A 21,698-nucleotide genomic window follows, 5' to 3' on the forward strand; every position below is an offset into this window, starting at 1 on the left:
TAAAGCTGCAGTCTGCAAGTTTTATTAAAAAATAAAAATTACATATTTACTAGGCCTGTCACGATAGCAAATTTTGCTGAGCGATTAATTGTCTCAAAAAATTATTGTGATAAACGATAATATTGTTTGAAGACCTTTTTACACTGATTTAATGGAAATGATGTAATAATGCATGCGATTTCCTGCCAAAGATAGATACACTTTATTTTCAAAAGAATATTTAACACTGGAGCTGATAAACAAAATAAACAAAACAACCAAAAATAAAATGGATTCTCAGTCTCCATTAACAAAAAATGTACTTGATAAAAACTAAACAACATAAAGCCAAAGTGGAAATAAATACTGCATTCAACCAAAAGACTGCAGATTATGAAGTCTGTATATTATGTTGCCCTTCAGTAATAATTAGATTTAAATAGAGAAGATGGGCACATCGACTACCTGATGCAATAGTTCACACTACATGATTTTTTGCTCCTATTTTTCCTCTTACAACAATCTTAGATCGTTGGTCTTTCTAAGATTGTGTGGTGTGTTACGGTAGATCGTCGTTGCCGCTCCGATCTAAATCAGGTTTTTTCCCCGACTGGGAGCTTTAACGCAGCCTGTTGAATGTGACAGGCAGCCAATCAGAAAGCTGGATTCCCTTCCTGCTTTCTGAGGGGAAATTACGGAGGGGAATCCCAAACAGCTGACACGGAGCAACCCGAAGTCCAGCGGACATCGGAGATGATATGTGGAAACAACATTAATGTTTATTCAACATGCAAAGAATATAGAAATGACCAGAGGAGGAGTTGGAGCTAAATTACTACCGCAGTTGATAAAACCGGTAACTTTTCAGCTGTTCTTCGTTAACGTGACTAAATAGGTTCTAATGATTTTCATTCAGTCAGGACTTTACACTGACACTAGCCACATGCACTGCAGGTAAATTGTAGTAAAGCATTGATTAATGCCTGGTTTTAAAATTAGTTCATTGAACTTGTAGCCATTATTTTGTGCCCATTGTTGGACACCACACGGCAGGAACGAACCGATCGAACCGTTATACCTAGGATTTCTGTCGGCTAATGTGTGATCTGTCAGGTTTTGAAAATGAGCCGACAATCAGCCGACAGCTCTAAGATCGTGTCTCTGCGCTGGGCTTTACACTAAGGAAATGAGGTCAGAGGTCAGTGGAGAGCACCGGAGTTGAGCCTTTTTTCATTCAGTGTCATTAACAGAAAGAGAAAAAGGCCGGAAGAGACGATAATGCCGATAATTAAAATGACGTCGATAGTTTTAATTTATCGTACGATTAATCGATTTATCGTTTATCGCGACAGGCCTAGTATTTACTGAAGCTACTTTTCACAGCAGAAACTGACTGACCTCCATCCTCTGATATATCTGGTATAATTAGTTTCCTTCTCCTCCATCAGCAGGACGGACCAACCTGCCATCGTTTGATTGTCACTTGAAATTTTTACTTAATTGAGATGAATTTGATTCAGGAAATGATTTGGATAGATGTCAATAAAACACTAGAATATATAAGATTAGTATAAATTTGATCTTTTAATAAATACAAAGAGAAGCTCAATCCATGCAATAATAAAACTTCAGTTAGCTTCTGGTTGAGCTTCTTTTATTAAGTAGTTATAATAATTGTGTAGCTTTTAAAGATTCAAAGTGGACGACATTGTACTGGTGGGAACACAGCCTAAAAATAAAATGTCACCTTTGAGTTTTAGTCCAGAAGTCATTGTACAAAACTATTTTATAATAATCAAGTCATGATTTATGACTGCAGGTTTATCTGTCAGCAAGAGAAAATCAACTCATATTTGACAGATGAAACATCCACAGCAGCAATAATCTGATGTAAGCCATGTCCACAGATTAAAGGCATTTATAGTAAATCTACAGATCAGCTGGAGGATCTGAGCTTTTCTTCCTGAAACAAGCAGATTGTTTTTTATAGATCAGAAATAAAACAACAACAACAACAGCAGCCAATAAGATCAATAAGATCAGACCAACTATCAGTCCGATGGATCCATCGCTGGTTCCTCCATTTTTCTTCTCTGCAGAAAAAACAACACAAATCAAGTCAATGAGCCGATTGGATCAGATTTAACATCCAGAACCAGGAAGCTGCTGGTTCTGATCCAGAAACAAATTCTCACCTGGACTAAGAACCTCCAGTCTGATGGTTCTGATGAGTTCAGTATCAAGGCTTCCTTCATTCTGGACTTGGCACTGATATAGTCCCGTATCGTTAGTCGTCAGGTTCTTCAGAACCAAAGACACGTTTCCATCCTTCATCTGTGGGTCCACCAGATCCACCCGGTTCTGATAAGACGGGTTCTGTTTCCTTACATCAAGTCGACCGTCTCTGAACAGAAGAACGTACTCTGAGCCCAGATCGGTTCTTCTCCACTGAACGGCGATAACAGATGAACTGGCAGCAGAACTAAAGGGCAGAGTGATGGACTGTCCAGGTTCACCTCTGACCTCTACATGACCTGCAGGAGAGAAATCAGCAGAGGTCAGAGGTCAATGATATGTTCCATGTTTTTGACAGATGATTTGTGTTTTTTTTATTCCATACATATTTTCATTTGCTGCTGATACATAAACTCTCTACTGAGGGAGAATAAAATCTGTTTTTATTCTGTCCTAAATTGAGTTCATGAATTTTATATCTTTCTGACCTGCTTCAGTCTTAAATTGACCTTTGACCTTCGATCAGTGGACCTGCTGCTGACTGAAGCTCAGAGGAGATCAGACTTGTCCAGAATTATGGAACAGCTGATTATTAATCTGAAAATTCATCTCTTGCTGTTTTTAAGTTTCACTAAAACACATTTTGCTCTCAGTGGTTTTTGACACAGTCTGAGTCAATTCATTGTTTCTGCTTTTATTTGAGTCCATTCAATCTTCATAGTGTGTTTTATTTCTGCTTTATTGCTAGTTATTATGTTTTGTAATTACTTCTGTCATGGTTTGACTGGTTTTGGTTCTGTACTGATCTCTGGTTACCTAAATGTTTTAAGCCTCTAACTGAACTGAGTTGACTGAAGATGGAGGCTGTGATGTTCAGCCTGTGGAAAGATTTCATCTCCTTCCTGATTCCCTGTAGAAAGTTATAGAAATGAATTTTCCTCTGACTGGTCAGATCAGAGAAAAACTCAGTGGAGTCAGAAATGTTTCTGCTTCATTACCTCAGAATCTGTCTGTCACTGAGGGAATCGTTTGGAAAAACTTCCTTTACCTGGAAAACACCAGCTTTGCTTCATCTGCAGATTAATGAGTCCAGGACAGAATCAGAGATTTTTTTACAAAAGTTGATAAAAAGATTTAAATGTCTGAATTATCAGCATAAAACTGATTATGACACATTTAGACAAAGATTGATGATGTATTTTATAAATCGATGGGGATCTAACACAGTCCTGTGGCGCCCCCTTGTGGACAAAAACTGATAACACAAACCATCAGCTATAGAGCACTGAGTATGGCAAGCTGTTCTAGCATAAAATCAGTTTCAGCTGAATGAAACAGTTAATTAGATTAGTCACGATTAATCAGTAACTGAAATAATTTTCAACTAATTTACCTATTAATTATTAATTAGAGAATAAAAAACCATCCATTTGCAGAAATAACAACATATTAAGAGCATTAATTATTAGTATTTTAGGCTTATTTTCATGAATAAATCACCATCAGTGAGATTATCAATATGATTCACATAAGCAGATTATTTTATGGAGTCACTGGCTGCATAAGTCCTATAGTCACCATGTTATATACAGTCAGAGATTATAATCTGCATGTGAAATTATAATCTGCATCTCATTTCTGCTTCTCCTTTATTCTATTCCAGGAGTGAACAACTCCAGGCCTGGAGGGCCTAAAAGTTTCCTGCAACTTTTAAATGTGTCTCTACTTCAACACACCTGAGTCAAATAATGAGGTCATCAGCAGAACCTGGAGAACCTGACGGCACCAGGAGGAGATTCAGCTGTTGGATTAAAGTGTGTTGGACCAGAGAGATGTCTAAGAGCTGCAGGACACCGGACCTCCAGGACCAGGACTGCCCACCCCTGGTCTATTCTCTGTGGTTCATCTGTTAAAATCTTCTGAATCCAGCAGATGATGTTGATATGAGTATTAATGTTGCAGAGCCTTTTGATCAATATGTGATTTTGCATGCAGTTAAAAGCTCAAATCAATAAATAATAACCTGATAGCTGCTGGGCTGCTGCAAACTGACTGAATTCATCATGTTAGTAAAGCATCTACTGCAGCTCTGCTGTGTTTCTATGCAGCTACAGGCTGCAGATCAGAGGAACGATCACTTTGGCCTCTCAGGGTCTGGGATTGTATCTGAAACTGTCCAAAAGTTTAGAATGAAAATCATTAATTAAAAGACTCTTAAATTATTGAGCAGAAACTGCTGTTCAAATCTACATGATCTAATGACTCTGGCTGTGAAACCACCAGGTCCAGGTCTGATGGGATTCATCTTTGCCAGGGCGACTGTGACCTTTGCCCTCAGACAGGTAGAGGTCACAGTCACCTTGGCTGTAAGTTTCCTCTTCCTGACGGTTCCTCAGATAGTTTCTGGCTCTAAAGCAGCTGTTGGGACACGTTGAATGAATTCCTGTGTGAACAAACGTCCTCAGTAAATGAAAGGCAAACAGCAAACGGCTGTTTAAGGTTATTCATTATCTCCATGAGACACTGAGCTGGTTAATCTAGAACCAGAATGTTTAACTGGTGGCTCTGGTCAGAGCTGAGCAGGAGGAATATGTTACAAAGGTCAGACTGAGAGGTCAAAGGTCTTCCAGCACCAAACACAGACCAGAGGTCAGGGTCATTCTGTCAGGAATATATGGATCACTGGAATAGGATTGTCTGTGAGAAACATGTAAACTATCAAACTACTGGTCCTCAATAATTTTCTATCATCAATCAATAAGTAATATTTAATCAAACAGTTCAGTCTGTGTGATTCTAAAGAGAGAAGAGCAAACGAGTCAGTTCAGACTAAACTCAGTAAAACCTTAGAAACATTTTTACTTTTTGATAACTTTTCATCCCCATCAGATTATTCCTGTTCAAAAAAGTTTCATAGATTAAAATGGTGTCCTTACCTAAATTTTTATATCTTTTTCAGGGTCTGCCTATTTTTTTAACAAAGGCTTTTTTAAAAATAATTACACTCAATAATCCTGCCTTTTGTTTGGGGCTTTAAAGCCCATAGAATATCAAAAACTCACTTACATAAACCAACAGAGATGGGAGGATTGGGATTACCCTGTTTTCAGCATTATTATTGGGCAGCGAATGCAAGAGCCCTGGTATACTGGCAGGAAGGTGATGCTCAAGAATTGTCTGCAAATTCCCCCCCATGGGAGGCCATTATCATTAAGAAGGCGCATCAGCGCCTCTTCTTCATCAGGACCCTGAGGAAGAACCACCTGTCCTCAGAGATCCTCACGAACTTCTACCGCTGCGCCATTGAGAGAATCCTCACCAACTGTATTACAGCTTGGTATGGGAACTGGTGTGTCCAAACCAAAAGTTTGGACACCTTTCTAATTCAATGGGTTTTCTTTATTTTCATGACTATTTATAAGGCAATAAATCCCACTTATTAACCTGACAGGGCAGGTTGACCTATGAAGAGAAAACCATTTCAGGTGACGACCTCTTGAAGCTCATCAAGAAAATGCAGAGTGTGTGCAAAGCAGTAATCACAGCTAAAGGTTGCTACTCTGAAGAAACTAGAATATAAGGGGTATTTTCAGTTGTTTTACACTTTTCTGTTTAGTGCATATTTCCACATGTGTTATTCATAGTTTTGATGCCTTCAGTGTGAATCTACAATGTCAATAGTCATGAAAATAAAGGAAACTCATTGAATTAAAAGGTGTGTCCAAACTTTTGGTCTGTACTGTCCCAAGATGGCGGCGTCCAAAATGGCTGCGGCTGCATGGGCTCTCGACAGCTTGCAAGTATTTGAACAAAATACGCCACCTAAAACGCTACAAACTTTGCATCCACTCAGTAAGTTAGCATATGATCGCCAGCGTCTGCTGGAATTACAATCATCAAGTGATTTCGGACTCATAAATACGACTACTCTGGAGTGTTTACGTGATCTCGGAGTCCTACGGAAGCAAGACCCAGCGGCCCGCAGCGCAGCGGACTCGCCTAGCAGCACTAGCCGGAGGAGGAGAAAGCGAAGGCGGTGCGACCGGCAGCGGAAGCGCGGCTGTCGAAGTGGACTAACAGCTGAGCTAAACGCTAACCCCCACAGATCGCCGCTTCCGTCCATCTTCCTCTCCAACGTCCGCTCTCTGGACAACAAAATAGACCATCTGCAACTGGAACTGTCTTCAAAGAGAGAGTTGAGGAACTGCTGCGCTCTCATTCTGACGGAGACATGGCTCAACTCGACCATACCGGACAACGTTGTTAGCCTGGAGGGGCTCGCTACATTCCGCGCAGACAGGAGCAGCGGTAAAACCCGAGGAGGGGGGCTGTGTATTTACATCAACAATAACTGGTGTAAAAATGCCATGACTGTCGCCAGTTACTGCTCCCTGGACATTGAGCTTCTGACTGTTATCTGCAGACCTGCCCAGGGAGTTTACTGTGGTTAGCATCACTGCTGTGTATGTGCCCCCCAGTGCTAACACTAAAGAGGCTATGAGTGTTCTCTACCGGACCATCAGTGATTTGCAATCCTCACACACAGAGGGCGTTTTCATCATTGCTGGGGATTTTAACCAGGCCGACATGAAGACTGTTCTCCCTCACTTCAACCAGTATGTGGATTTTCCAACCAGGGGAGGAAATACTCTAGACCTGGCCTACACCAACATCAAAGAAGCATTCAGAGCAGCCCCCCCCGCCCCCACCTCGGTTCTTCAGACCACCTATCTGTTATGCTAATTCCTGCATACAAGCCCCTGCTGATCAGAACAAAACCTACAGTGAGGCAGGTGAGAGTGTGGACTGAGGGGGCCATGGAGGCACTTCAGGACTGTTTTGAGTGCTCTGACTGGGAGATGTTCAAGGCAGCAGCCACTTACAACGACCAGATCAACATCGATGAGTACGCCATGACTGTGTCAGCCTACATCAACAAGTGCACAGAGGACGTCAGCATCACTAAGAACATTATCACCCGGGCCAACCAAAAACCCTGGATGACTAAGGAGGTACGTGGAATGCTAAAAGCACGGAACTCAGCCTTCAAGTCTGGCGACAAGGAGGCACTGAGGACAGCGAGAGCCAACTTGAACCGTGCTATCAGGTTAGCAAAGCGAACCCACAGTCAGAAAATACAGGTGTTCTTCCACGACACCAGCAACACCAGGAGTATGTGGCAAGGCATAAAGGCGATCACAGATTACAATCCATCCTTCCCCCCAGTGGGTGAAATTGATGCTGGCTTTCTAAATGGACTCAATAACTTCTTTGGGAGGTTCGAGGCACTGAACAGTACTCCGGCAAAGAAAACTGTTCCCCACCAGGAAGAGGAGGCACTCTGCCTGGACACAGCCGATGTGTTGAAGACTCTGAAAAGAGTCAACCCACGGAAGGCCCCAGGCCCCGACAACATACCTGGGCGGGTGTTCAGGGAATGCGCAGGTCAGCTGGCTGGTGTCCTAACAGACATTTTTAACACCTCACTGGACCAAGCCACAGTGCCAGCCTGTCTCAAAACTGCCTCCATCATTCCGGTGCCAAAGAAACCTCAAGTCACCTCTTTCAACGATTACCGGCCTGTGGCACTGACTCCCATCATGATGAAGTGCTTTGAAAGGCTGGTAAAAGAACACATCGTCTCCAGACTCCCCCCCACATTCGACCCGTTCCAGTTTGCCTACCGCCGAAACCGCTCCACTGAGGACGCTATCTCCTCCGCCCTACACCTGAGCCTGGCTCACCTGGAGGAGAAGAACACTCATGTGCGGATGTTGTTCCTGGACTTCAGCTCAGCGTTCAACACAATCATCCCACAGCATCTGGCAGGAAAACTGGGACACCTGGGCTTCAGCACCCCCCTGCGCAAATGGCTGCTAGACTTCCTCACCGACAGACCTCAGTCAGTCCGGATCGGACAACACACCTCCGATGTCATCACCCTCAGCACAGGCTCCCCTCAGGGCTGCGTCCTGAGCCCTCTGCTGTTCACTATGATGACACACGACTGCGTCCCCAGGTTCGCCACCAATCACATTGTGAAGTTCGCGGACGACACAACGGTGGTGGGCCTCATCAGAGACGACAACGACCTGGACTACAGAGAGGAGGTGGAGCAGCTGGTGGACTGGTGCAGAGACAGCAGCCTGATCCTGAACGTTGACAAGACGAAGGAGATGATCGTCGACTTCAGGAAGAACCGGCCCAGCCACGCTCCACTGCTCATCAACAGCTCGGCTGTGGAGGTGGTCAGCAGCACCAAATTCCTGGGGGTGCACATCACAAACGACCTCACCTGGACTGGGAACACCACGTCTCTGGCCAAGAGGGCACAGAAACGTTTGTATTTCCTGCGGAGGATGAGAAGAGCACACCTGCCCCCGCCCATCCTCAAGACGTTCTACAGAAGCACCATAGAAAGCATTCTGACCAGCTGCCTCTCTGTGTGGTGTGGAGGCTGCAGCGCCTCCGACTGGAAGAACGTGAGGAGAGTGGTGCGGACAGCAGAAAGGATCATCGGGGCCCCCCTTCCCTCCATTCAGGACATTTCATCCCAGCGCTGCGTGTCCTGAGGCCGAAACATCATCAGTGACCCCTCAAACCCCCAGCATGGACTGTTCTCCCTGCTGCCCTCTGGAAAGAGGTTCTGCAGCATCCGGTGCAGGTCCACCAGGTTCTGAAACAGTTTTTTCCCACTTGCCATCAGACTGCTGAACTCTTAACTGGACTGCACTTAAAATCTGGTCTCCACTTTATACCTTGCACATGTACAGAGCTAAATAACTTCTATTTTACTGTCAGTCCTGCACTTTATATTTTATATTTATATTTATATTCATATTTTATACTGTATTTTATTTTATTCTGGAGTAACCTCACAACATTGGAAGCTTAAAACATTGTCCTGAGCCGTATGCAACGAAATTTCGTTCTGTATTCACCCTGTGCATGAAAATGACAATAAAGTCAGTCTAAGTCTAAGTATACGGATATACTGTACATAATTAGAGGAATGAAACTCAAAAGTCTTTTTCTCTCCTGAAGATTAAAAAATTAAACTTCACTAGAGGAAGAGAAACATTTTTGTCTGAGTTTATTTCTGTATCTATAAATCATATGGCAGCAGCTTCTGACCAATCAGACATCAGTTCCTACTGAGCTCTGTGGAAACAAGATGGTGGACTTTAGTCACCCGTCTGTCAATCAGAACAGATTTTAGTACTTCAGATGATCTGGACTTTTAAAAGATCACATTTTAATCTGTGGCAACATTAATATAATCTTTAAGTCGTATTTAGAACAGCTTTGGGTTTTGTTCATTTTAAACAGGCATCTACACAGCCACCTATTCTTTACAAACATCTGCGATGCACATAGATTTCAGCCAGTTGGTCTGGATACCAGTTGATCTGTAACAGCGGATCAGAACCAGTGTTTTATGAATGGATCGGTCAGGTTCGTGAGCCCGGCCCGGTGTGGATCTGATGAGGATCTACTGACTTAGAAACTGATCTGAACTTTCTGCTAGTTCAGCTGTTGAACCGTGCTGCGCTCCACATCGTCTCTAGCTTTAATTAAAGGTTTTATAACCTTTAATTATTAATAATAATTTAATAATTAATAGAATTATAGATGGTTTGGTGAAAGTTACATTTATTTTGTTTAAATTTGGAACAACCCAGTTGCTATTTTACCAGTAGCTCCGCCTCCCATTTACCAGGAAGTCAGAGCTCAGATAGCGGCTTAAAGTCACAACCAGTTTAACCTCTTTGTTTGTAAATATCAATAAATAACTGTATTTATTATACATACTGCATCATTATAGTTATACGTTTTCGCTACACTGTGTTCGTCCAGCTGCTCTGCGAACTATGAAACTCATCGCTGATCATCCAGGAGTTTCCAGATCATCTTTTGACTCTGGATTACCAGATCAGAGAATCGTTAGTTAGAATGAAGGCGGATTAAAAACTCACCTTCAGCAGAGACAGAGCTGATCCACAGAGTCCAGAGCAACGAGACCATTAATGAAACCATTTCTATCATCTGGAAACGCTGTTAGCCGTAAAGCTACTTTGGAGAGAAACGCGGAAGTCAAGATGCTGCTGGGACTGACGCAATGTGACGTCATGATGACGGGACTACGTCATGGTGATGTGTATTTTCAGTTTTTGGTCACTAGATGGGGCTGTTGGCCCCAGTATACGAACCAAGAGGTGACAGGTAGTTGACAGGTGTTGAACCCGGAAGGTCATACAAGTTTTTGACCGCTGTGGCGGAGTCATTGTTAACACTGTGGCCGTGTATCGTGGAATAAATGGATCTTGTTCACAAATGGTTCATCTGACTGGAATAAATTTGGACAACAAGAAGATCTCTGGGATTGACTTTACACACGATCAACAGGTACAACGTTAGCAACGTTAGCCGCTCAGCGCGTCATAACAAGCAGCAACGGATCAACGCTTCACTAGTTCAGTATTAAACTGAAACTTAAAGACTGTCTGATTGACTCTTGGCTCTATGAGCTTCATCATCTGCTGACCGCGCTCCCTCAGTTTACCTGGCCTACCTGGTAGTTTAGGCCAGGTAAAAAAAACTACCTGGCCTAAACTACCACGTCATGGCTCAGTTACTGTCTTTCATAAATATTTCTACTTTCTTATAACACAGTTGACTGGAATATTTAGGAACAAGGAGGTTTCAGGACTGGACTTGTTTCCCAGGTGGCGTCCTGTTACAGGTCCACGCTGGAATTCACTGAGATCCTCAGAGCCAAACATTATTTCACTAATGTTTGTACAAACAGTCTACATGTCTACATACTTTGTTTATACACCTGTGGCCATGGAAGTGACTGAAACACCTGATTCCTGTCGTTTCGATGGGTGAGAAAATACTTTAGGCAACATAGTGCTTATTTATCTGCTTGGTTGAGGTTCAGTAGAAATTCTTACTGCTGCACATTAATATGGTGTCAGTAGTTTCTTTCAGTTAGAGTTTAATATTTGAGGCTAAATCTGCATCATAAGTGTCTCATTCAGATTCTCAGTAATGCTGGTTCACTAATGAACGTGTTAGTTCATCCATTCATCCATGGATGAATGGACGTTTCCCCACTAGGGGGCGTTAGCTGCTGCCTCTCCAGAGAACGTTTGGGGCAAGAGGCGGGGTCACCTGGACAGGTCAACAGTCTGTCTCAGGGCGTGTGAAGTTAATATTAGAGCTAAATTTACATCTAAGAAAAATATGTAACATTGTAATTTCTGATTTCCAACCTTTTCATTTTTCCTGAAGAAAACATTGGCGACAATAAAAATGTTATGTAGTTATAAATGTTCGTGTTCTCTAGGGAGCTTTGAACTGTTTTGGACCTTTGAAAAGTTTTTGATATACAATTCAACTGTTTTGTGAATTTCACTCTTAAAAACAGTTTTCTCTAAGAAAATATAAAATTATTACAGACTGCAGTAGAGCAGTTGGTAGCACTGTTGCCTTGCAGCAAGAAGGTTCTGGGTTCAAATCCCAGCCTGGGTTGTTTTCAAGGAGTTTGCATGTTTTGAATGTGTGAATTTTCTCCAAAGATCATGCCTGTTATGTTACGGCTGCAGTGGGTTTCTGCTCGTTCTCCTTGTAGGTTCTGGATCCAGGCCTTCTGCAGGTGTTATGTTTTACCCTGATTGATGCTCTGCTGTTTTAAAGCTGCCAAGCTGCAGCAGACAGGAAGCTTTTCCATCTCCCTCCTCAGAAACACTTTTGGTTTGGTTTGTATCTTATAATTGGGTTTTGTTAGGTTGGTTTTACATTTGCTTATTTCTGGTTATCTATGGGTTTTAGGGTTAGGGTTAGGGTTCTGCTGTAGAAAAAGTGAAGTAAACAATACATTTATATAAAATAATAGATAAAAAGCAACAGTAATTTGTAGAATGGCTGAGTTTATACCTGAGTTTATCCAGGTGTATCTTCATTCTGATGCCTATAAAGCCTCAGCATTGAGGAGTTGAATTTATTTCAATAATTCACTTCTGTCAAACATATCAACATTTAACCTGCAGAACATAATATGACAGTAAACTAAGAGTCAATTTCAGCTGAATCTGGATTCAGATCAAGTAGAAACTGAAAAGAACCGGATGAAACAACAACGAAGTGATAATCAATACTTTATTTTCTGATGTAGATCAAAATGGTCCCAAACTACCAAACCTTTCGTTTGTCTTCAGGCTCCATAGTTGATGATGTAAAAGATAAGATTGATTTTGGTAAATGCATCCTGTTGACAGATTCGCTTTAAATAAACACAGTTTGGCGTCAGAGTCATTTAGAAACACTTCCTGTATCACATGACCTGCTGAACGCAACACGAGCACCGACACGGGGTTTGGTCTAAGGGCTTGACGCATGCGCCGACGCATCGGTGATGCCAGATCCATGACTAGTCCAGCCTGATGTAGCGGATGGACTATATTATGGATTTAATGGTTCGTTCTGATGATTCGGTTCGGTTCAAAGAGCCATAACTCCCATCACTATGATTTACGACAGTTTGCGACAGTCCCAGCAGCATCTGCAGCTCCATGACCCACGTGACTTCCGCATTTCACTCCTTGTACCGTTACGGCTAACAGTGGCTACAGGTTACAGAAATGGTTTGTTTAATGATCATGTTGTTCTGCTCGGCTCTTCGTATCAGTTCTGTCTCTGCTGAAGGTGAGTTTTTAATCCGCCTTCATTTTTACTAACGATTCTCACAAACTGTTAATCCAGAGTCAAAAGACGAACAGGAAACTGATGATACGATGATGACGTTGCTAGTTCACAGAGTAGTTGAACACACAGTGTAGCGAAACGTTATAGTCATATTAGCCTCATAATAACAACAATAAAACACGATAAGACCCCAATGTTTGTAAAACCAGTTAATTTCGGCAAACATTGAGGTCAAGCTGGTGGTGACGTCACGCCGTTATCTGAGCTCTGACTTCCGGGTCAGAGGAAGACGCAGTTATTGTCAAACTGGTTGGTTGTTCATGCAGCTAAAGCCTGAAAGCGATGAGGATCTGCACCGTTCAACAGCCAAGACGATCCAGGCATCATTCAGACCCAGATCTGAGTCCAGTCAGAGGACATTACGTCTCTGGTCCAGTTCCAGGCCAGGCTGGGATCAGCAGCCTGCCTGGCATCCACAAAGTGTTCTGGTTCTGACCCGGTATTCAGAGTCACCTGAAGTTCAACAACTTCCTTTAACTTATTTGGGAAGATAGTGAGGGGGTGTTACGTTTCTTTTTGAACCTTTTCTCTCCAATAAAGGTTTTTTTTATAAGTTTTTAAAGTTTTTTAAGTGTTACCTGTTGATTGATTTGTGCCTCAGTGTGTCTCCCCTTTGGAGTTCATGTGCTCACAAACAGCAGCGTGAGATCAGATGGTTAGAGCCGTTGTCTTGGGAGCACAGCTATAGTGTTGCTGGGTTGCCAGTTTTCTGGTTGCCTTTGCCACTCTATTGGTTTTTAGTGCATAAATTTACACCTCAGTTGGGTTTAAGTGCTTTGTGGATAGAAACTATCAGCACAGCATTTATTTTTAGCTTGTTTAGGTAACAAACTCTTGTTAGAGTCTTAATCAGTTTTGCTCGTACAAGTGACAAAGTCTTCTGTAGAGAAATGTTGAAAGCACAAATATAGATCCTCTGGAAGTTGTGTTGGGCTCTCTCTCACTGCACTCTTCTAATTTCCATGTGGGAATTGATCCAGATTCACCTTATTGTTTTTAAATTACAGCCAATAGCGCCACAGTGTGGCATTATCTAAAATGACACCAGTCAAACCAATATGATCAACAACTACTGGGGTAAAGTTAGCCTTCCTGTTTACTCTGGAGACTCCAGTACAGACTGGACCTGATGACATCATCAACCCAGCTGTGAAAAAATGGCGACCAAAATATAACAAAAATGTAAATTTATGAAGTAATTATGAGTTTCTGTATCACAAACAGCATTTTTTTAGTTGATAGGAAAATGACAACATATTTAGGCCAACATGTTGAACACGCCGTGGGCCCAGAGCCGGGCTGTAACAGCAACCAATAAACAGATAGAATAATAATAAATCTGTCACCAGTTACTGTACATAAAGCCAGAAGGTTCTGAAAAGTGGATCAATATTTCATCAGAGTCACTAAGTTGTAGCAGTGACTGTTAACCACAGAAGTGACTTGGTGGACATGAAGCACTTTATGCTGCCATGGAAGGACACAGTCCTCTTTGACCTTTAACCTCTCTGCTCTGTCTCCTTTTCTACAGACATCACAGGTTATTCTGGACTCAACGTCACTCTGAATTGTACAACTACTGAGAACCAACCTGTCTCTGTGGAGTGGAGCAGAACTGATCTGGGGGATGAATTTGTTCTTCTGTACAAAGACGATCAGATTGATTCATCCATCCAGCATCCAGATTACAAGAACCGAGTGGATCTGGCAGACAGACGGATGAAGGATGGAGACGTGTCTCTGGTTCTGATGAACGCAACGACTAACGATAATGGAACATATGAATGTCGAGTTCAAAATCAAGGAAGCCTGGATGCTAAACGGATCAGAACCATCAACCTGCGTGTTTCTCCTCATCCTCCTCCAGGTGAGTGAGTTGAACTCTGGATCAGAACCAGCATCTTCCTGGTTCTGGATCCCAGAGAAACATCTGGGATCAGATCATTTGTTTAACTGATTCTAGTTCTGTCTTTGTCTGCAGGAGACAAGAACTCAGGAAACCAGGACGGATCCGTGGGACTGATAGTTGGTCTGATTGTGTCTCTGCTGGTGTTTTTGTTCTAATCTATAGAAAACAATTTGCTTGTTTAATGCAGAAAACCTCAGATCCTCCAGTTAATCTATAGATGAATGAATGCCTTAATCCTGTAAAGATAATTTGCATCAGATTATTGCTGCTGCTGGTGATTTTCTGATCGATCAGCATGAACTGATTTCCTCCTGCAGGCTGTTTCCTCTCTGCTCTGATGTTTCAATAATCACAACTGATCAACCTTCTGATCTCATCAACATTATAAAACTATTTTACCTGTTTTTTACCAGGAACTATGGACTGAAATGCTTTATAAGTCAGATATTCTCATTTCTAACCTGATCCAGACCTGAACTGATCCTGGATCCTGGATAGAATCAGATTATATCTGTAAAAATCTTTCTTCAGATTAGTCCAGATTGATTTTTAATGGAGATTTAAATTATTTTTGCTTTGCTGTTTATCGTTTACATATTTCACATCAGTGGATTGTTCTTCATTGTTCTTCACATTTAATCAGTGAATCTGATGAACATAAAATGTTTCCTGGTAATTTTAGTAATAATCTGAGTAAAATCCTCCTTAAAGAGCCTTGAAAGGCTGTAAAGACATGAAGCATCATCAGGATCCATGTCGGCACCAAGAGTGAAGAGAAAAATGTTTGAAATGTGGAAAGAAAACATGAAGAACAACCTGATCATCATATGAAGAATTTTATTTCATTGAGATTTTTTCTGCTTTCTGTTCATATTTATTCTGGCCTCACTGTGTTTTCATTTGATTTACATGTTTGTGTCTTTTTATTGAAATGTTTTATGTTCTCCAGTATTATGGTGGATTAAAGGCGGATAAATTTCACTGATTCAACTTGAATGAATTGAAATAATTTGGGATTTAGTTTGAACTTCAACATGAATAACTCCTGACTGCATTTGGACTGTAAAACAGTTGATATGTGACACCAAACAGAAAGTTTGTCTGAGCATCCTGACCGTTAGCCAGTGTTTCCTCCTCCTGCTGACAAAGACGACCAGCAGGAAAATGTTCAGTGATCCAGGCTGTTAGGAAGGAAACACGGAGAAACCAGATGGAGGCTGTTATGCTGCACCAGGTTCCACAAACCAGACAATCAGGGACATTTTATTTCTGCTTCTGTTTTCTGAGAAGGTTTAGATCCGGACCAGGATCGTCTGCATGGAGTTTGTTCTCCCTGTGGATCGGTTCTGGTTCTGGTTCTTCAGCTTCAACTGGGAACGTTAAGCTGTAATCTGAGCTCTGACTTCCTGCTGAATGAAAATGTTGGCTTGTTCCAGAAATAAATGTGTTTGTAGCCATAGTCACTATTTAACCTTCAGTTAAAACACAGAAACCAAGTGAACAGCAGCAGAACTCGGAGCTTTCAGGTCCGTTTACTAGTCAGCAGAACCACATCAGTCAGAGGAAGTTTAAGAGTCACATTTCCAGATTTACCAGAAACTCAGATACTAAAAACTAGACGTGATTTTGTTCAAAGATTTCAATCTATGTGATTAATGAGTAGAAAATACTGTGTTAAAGTTTCAGCCCTAATCCAGGTTCATTTAAACTGATAAGAAACCAAAACAATAAATATATTAACATTAATAAGAGAAATAAATCAGCACCAAACATAAAGACTGGACATCATGTCCATGACCAACAGCCACAAACAGCGACTTCATCCCAACATTAAGATCATAAACAGTAACTGACCTGCAGATTCATTATTTATTAAAGCTTCAACAACTTAATAAAACTTTAAATGTGTTCAGCCAAATGTAATAAAAGTTCCTGCAGAGCCGAAGATCAGTGACAGTGAGGCCTGGTGATGATTTATTAATAAAAACTGATCAAGTTCAACAAACCAGGAACATGAAGATGGATGAACAGAGAATCCAGACAGGAAGAAATAAAAAGCAGGAGTTTAAATAACTACTGAGACTGAACAGAACCAGAACCACACTGTAAAACCAAACCAGTTATCTTTACTAAAGCAGCTCATGGTGGGAGATTCCTCTGGTTTTTACTCATTAAAAAACTAATAAATCAAAATCTCTCTAGAAAATAATGTTCAAGATCATCACTGGTAAATAATCCTGGTTTAGAAGGTTTATGAGTTTATCATGTTAATTAGGAATCAGGATTATTAAATGTATATTATAACTATAATCTGTTTGTTTTTTAAATATTACACAATAATTGTTTTTTTCTTTTTATAAAGACAACAATTCATTTATTTCTCAGAAATTTATTGTAAAAATAATGCAAAAGTAATATTTTCAGTATATAAAGTAAACATTTCACCAGATAAATAAACTTTAAACAGCAGAAATATTTTATTTCAAAGATCCAAACATTTAAATCCAAACTGAACAATCTGATTCTTTCTCCTTCTGCTCTAATTATTGATTATCTGTTGATGTTTCTGATTTGATCTTACAGTCTCTGTATTTTCCTGATTGCTGCATCTGATCAGGTTTTGTGTTGTTGATAACACAAAAACATGAAACTATGGCAACACACCAAGCAAACACATCAATGCTGCAAAATGCAACAACAGAAAAATGTTCCAACCAGAGAAACAATCAGAGGAAACAGAAGCAGAAACCAAGAAAACAGAAAGAAAGAAGCTGAAGCAGAAAGTTCAATAAAAACTACAAACATTTTTCAGACGCAGAGAGTTTCTAATAATCTGAATCACTTTTAGAGATGAACCACAAACTGTTTAATAGCAGGAGATTTTTAATAACTCCTGCTATTAAAATAACAGTTATTAAAACTTTGAACCAATTCATCTTCAGTTTAGTTTGATTTATGAAGAAAGTCCAAGTTTATGAATATAGAAATCTGGAAGATTTTAGTTTGTATTAAATTTAGAATGACTAAAAGTTAAACTAGTAGAAGTGCATATGTTTCATAAATCTGCTTGTAAATCATCTCCTGGTTGATCAACATATTGATCATGATCAGATTTATTCATTCTGCTAGAAAATGACAAACATTTTGAGTCACAACTAAAGTTTTTCTAACTAAAGTTCAGCCTGACGGAGGAATTACTGCAGGAAGCTGAAGGTCCGACATCCTGTAGATGTTTGGTTCTGACTGAGCAGTTTGGACATTATTGATCATTTATTTAGTAAATTATTGATCCTTCATTAGTGCGATCGGCTCCAGATAATATTTCAAAGCAGCAGTAAAGAGGAAACTGACCTGCAGCGTTTCATGGCGGCCCACTGATCCTCCTGCCTGCTCCTCCACGTTGCCAGGTTTGACTCTGTCCTCCAGTACACTCTGCACTCTGTGACCCAGCAGCTCTGACTCCGCCCACTCTGGAAAACACAGGTGGAGCTGCTGCCAGGTGAGCAGCTCAGGTACAGGCAGAGACACGAAAAAGTCAAACATCCAGGAATGTTTCAGTTCACAGCAGAAAAAAGATCCTGAAATAACAGAAACCAAAAGAATCATCACCAGAGATCTGATCAGGTAAAGTCAGGGAGAAAAACTCAGTTATTGGTTACATATTGACTCAGTTATTGGTTACATATTGACTCTGATCACCTGGGAATGATTTACTAAACTCACTGAAGAATGAGAAGGTCACAAACTGGAGCTGAGAGGAGAAAACTGAAACATCTCTGAAGATTCAGGGTCAAAGGTCAGAACAGAATAAAATACTGAATGATCTGAGTTCATAATATTTATGCTCCACATCTTTTTACTGTCAACAATAAAAATCAGACATTTGGTTATTAACGTCTCTTCTGCTTCAGTGATTTTAACTCATAAGTTCATAAACATCAGAAAAACATTTATTAGTTTAATATTTAAATAAAATCAGCAACTTGACTGATTCCTCAGACGACCTTTGACCTCTGCTGTGGAAACTTTAACTCTCCTGTTTCTGATTGGCTCCAACACTCAGAATAAACATTTTATCATTAAAGCTTCATTTGTTGTGAAATGATTTATTCTCACTGGATTTCAAAGATAATCTGGAATAAAACCAACAGTTCATGTTCAAACTGAAAATCGGACCCATGGTCAAAATATTAATTTACATTTTATTTATTTATTGTTTTACACCCTATTTATTCATTTCGTTTAAATTAATACTCTGTTCTTCAACGTCTCATTTGTAAGAGGAAGATTTTAGAGGAAAGAGTTTCTTCTTTAGTCTGTAATATTTCTAAAGTTCAGTAAACATCCTGATGAAAATCTTCATTTGTTCAGTAAATTATTATTATTTTAGGATTAAATAAAGTAACTTGACATATTGAAGTGATTTTGTTGGAGTTTATTTAATATTCATAGAGCTGCACCAGGATGATATGAACCATGTTGAGACAGGAAGTCTTTTATTGTGAAATCTTTCAGCATCATAAACTAATCATTGTTCTGATTATTAATAATCTATAGTCAAACAGCAGCAGCTCAGGGTTTAAAATATCCAGTAAAATCTGTCCTTTGTATTTATTTTGTAATCTTATTTATTATAAATCCATCAGTTTTTCATCATATTTTCATAAACTCTTCATGTTTACAGGATTTACTCACCTGTGGAGGTGAATTTGTTATTTTTGTTTTATTTTATTTATCTAACCGCTTATAAATAAATATAAATGTTGTGCATAAATTTAACCTCTGACCCCGCCCACCTTTATATGAGCAGCTGTGACCTCTGACCTCCTGCTGCTGATGTAAAGAGGGAAACATGTCTGAGTTTGTCTGTGTGAGACGTGCAGCCTGATGCAGGAATGAAGGAGATTGCCATGGAAACCAGAACCAGTCTGGACCGGTTCTGGTCCGGTTCTGATTGGAGCGGTGCTGGGATGACCCAGAACCAACTGGTTTCATGTAACCTCCATCATGTTTGTTACTGATTATTATTAAAACGAAAAGAGAAAATGAGTCTGTCTGCCTGTCTGCCTGTCTGTCTGTCTGTCTGTCTGTGACCTACTGAGGACCAGCTGATGTCTGGTGTTTTCCCTCAGTACGGACTGCCAGGCTGCTGCTGTCAGTCAGAGGAACTGAAGTTTCTTGGTTTGTTGATCAGAACAGCAGCAGCTCAGATCTGATCATATAAACCTGCATGTCAGTTGGGCATGATAATTTGTTTGAATTTTCTTTTTTTCTTCTTCCTTGCTTTTATTTTTGTCTGTTTGAAATAAGCAAATAAATAAAATAAAAATAAATAAACTCAACTCAGGTCAGTCAGAGCTTTAATGAGATTCACTTTGAAAACCCAGACCCACATCCAGCAGGTGGGACTCAGCAGCAGCATCTGGACAGATGTTCCCTCCAGGAAGAGATTCTCTCCCCAGGCATTTTGATCAGGGAGGAAATGACAGACTGTAGGAAGAAATGTGGACTTTTTTTGGTTCTGATTCCCAGTCAGTCTGTGATCTGCTGGTTTGAACCTCCTGAATTTTCCCCATCAGAAGTTCATGGTCTGATGTAAACAACCAGACTTTTCTAAACTCTATTTCATGGACTGGAAGGATTTTAACTTTATTCTCACACAAAAGTAAGTGAATTTGAGACAATCATAACTTCAAATTTGTTTACAGATATATTTCAATATACATGTTTGTGGATTAATCAGTACAATTTTTCTCTTGCATAGTGTCACCAGATGTTCTGTGTGACCCGGTGAAGGTGAAACTCCCAGCCGCTTCCAGACCTGCAGGACTTTCTCCAGGTTAGGTTCTGACTCCCAGAGGTTCTGGTTTGGACTTGTTCAGGTCACATGTCATCAACTTCTAGTCAGAGTCTCTTCTGAAATAAAATCACTTAAAAATGAATTAATTCTGAAGCTCATTGATTCTCAGGCATTACTTACATCTGCTGAGATTATGGAGCCTCTGGAGACAACAGTGCAAAGAAGGATTCTTCATAAAATCAAGGAAGTTATGGACAACCTTGAGCATCCTGCCAACAGCCATCACCATCTTCAATAACTCGGAAGAATCTGAATGAGTTACAACATCATTTAATTTCCCTTTGTGATTGATCAAGTATTTTTGAATTTGAACCCTTGTGTTGTCTTGCGGGTCAAAGTGACCCATTACCATGTTTAGCTGTAGAAAAAATACCGTAAACAATCTTTTTCCAACTTGAAATTTTATGGCTTTTCCTAAATCGACCCCATCATTAGAAAAAGTGATTGTTTGGTTTTGTTCATGTTTCCATGTGGGCTGTACACACCTGCATACACACACACCCCGACACACACACATCAAATAAACTGGTGTGAACTGAACTTGTATTTGACCTGCAGCTGCAGCTAACGCCTCACATCACACAAGCTCCCAAACACAACAACAAATCTCAGAAATGATAAAAGCAAATTCAGTATTCAGGATAAAGGTATCCTGAATCAAAATCAAAGCAGCTCTAGTTGATTCCTTAGTGAAACTGAGTAAATGTTTCACTGTGCAGCAGGTCATAGGTTGTATGCTGTTGTTGCGCAACACCCCTCCTTCTCTCTACTTCCTCTCCTGAGGTGAGATGTGCTACCAGCTCTCCATCTAACGGGTTAATTAAGTTTCCTAAATCTGCTGGGATTAATCCTGTCCAGAACTGTCCGGACCTCCTCCGTGGTTCCCGCCTCCGGCGCCGCGGACGCCCGCCGGACATTCCCCGTGGGAACCCTCCTTCGTCTCCG

General features: G+C 40.7%; 2 protein-coding genes across 2 annotated transcripts; one reads left to right on the forward strand and one right to left on the reverse strand.

Annotated features, from left to right (window-relative positions):
- Positions 1-1,399: 1,399 nt before the first annotated feature.
- On the reverse strand, positions 1,400-10,345 carry LOC114157655 (sodium channel subunit beta-4-like). The gene is made up of 3 exons (XM_028038799.1): positions 10,191-10,345; positions 2,175-2,513; positions 1,400-2,072 (listed from the first exon to the last, which is right to left on the reverse strand). The coding sequence occupies exons 1-3, from the start codon at positions 10,258-10,260 to the stop codon at positions 1,909-1,911; spliced, it is 573 nt and encodes a 190-aa protein (XP_027894600.1). The 5' UTR covers positions 10,261-10,345; the 3' UTR covers positions 1,400-1,908.
- Positions 10,346-12,639: 2,294 nt separating this feature from the next.
- LOC114157658 (coxsackievirus and adenovirus receptor homolog) lies at positions 12,640-15,192 on the forward strand. The gene is made up of 3 exons (XM_028038802.1): positions 12,640-12,924; positions 14,516-14,851; positions 14,966-15,192. The coding sequence occupies exons 1-3, from the start codon at positions 12,861-12,863 to the stop codon at positions 15,046-15,048; spliced, it is 483 nt and encodes a 160-aa protein (XP_027894603.1). The 5' UTR covers positions 12,640-12,860; the 3' UTR covers positions 15,049-15,192.
- Positions 15,193-21,698: the final 6,506 nt, after the last annotated feature.

The sequence above is a fragment of the Xiphophorus couchianus genome, chromosome 14, assembly GCF_001444195.1.
Source record: "Xiphophorus couchianus chromosome 14, X_couchianus-1.0, whole genome shotgun sequence".
Classification (NCBI taxonomy): domain Eukaryota; kingdom Metazoa; phylum Chordata; class Actinopteri; order Cyprinodontiformes; family Poeciliidae; genus Xiphophorus; species Xiphophorus couchianus.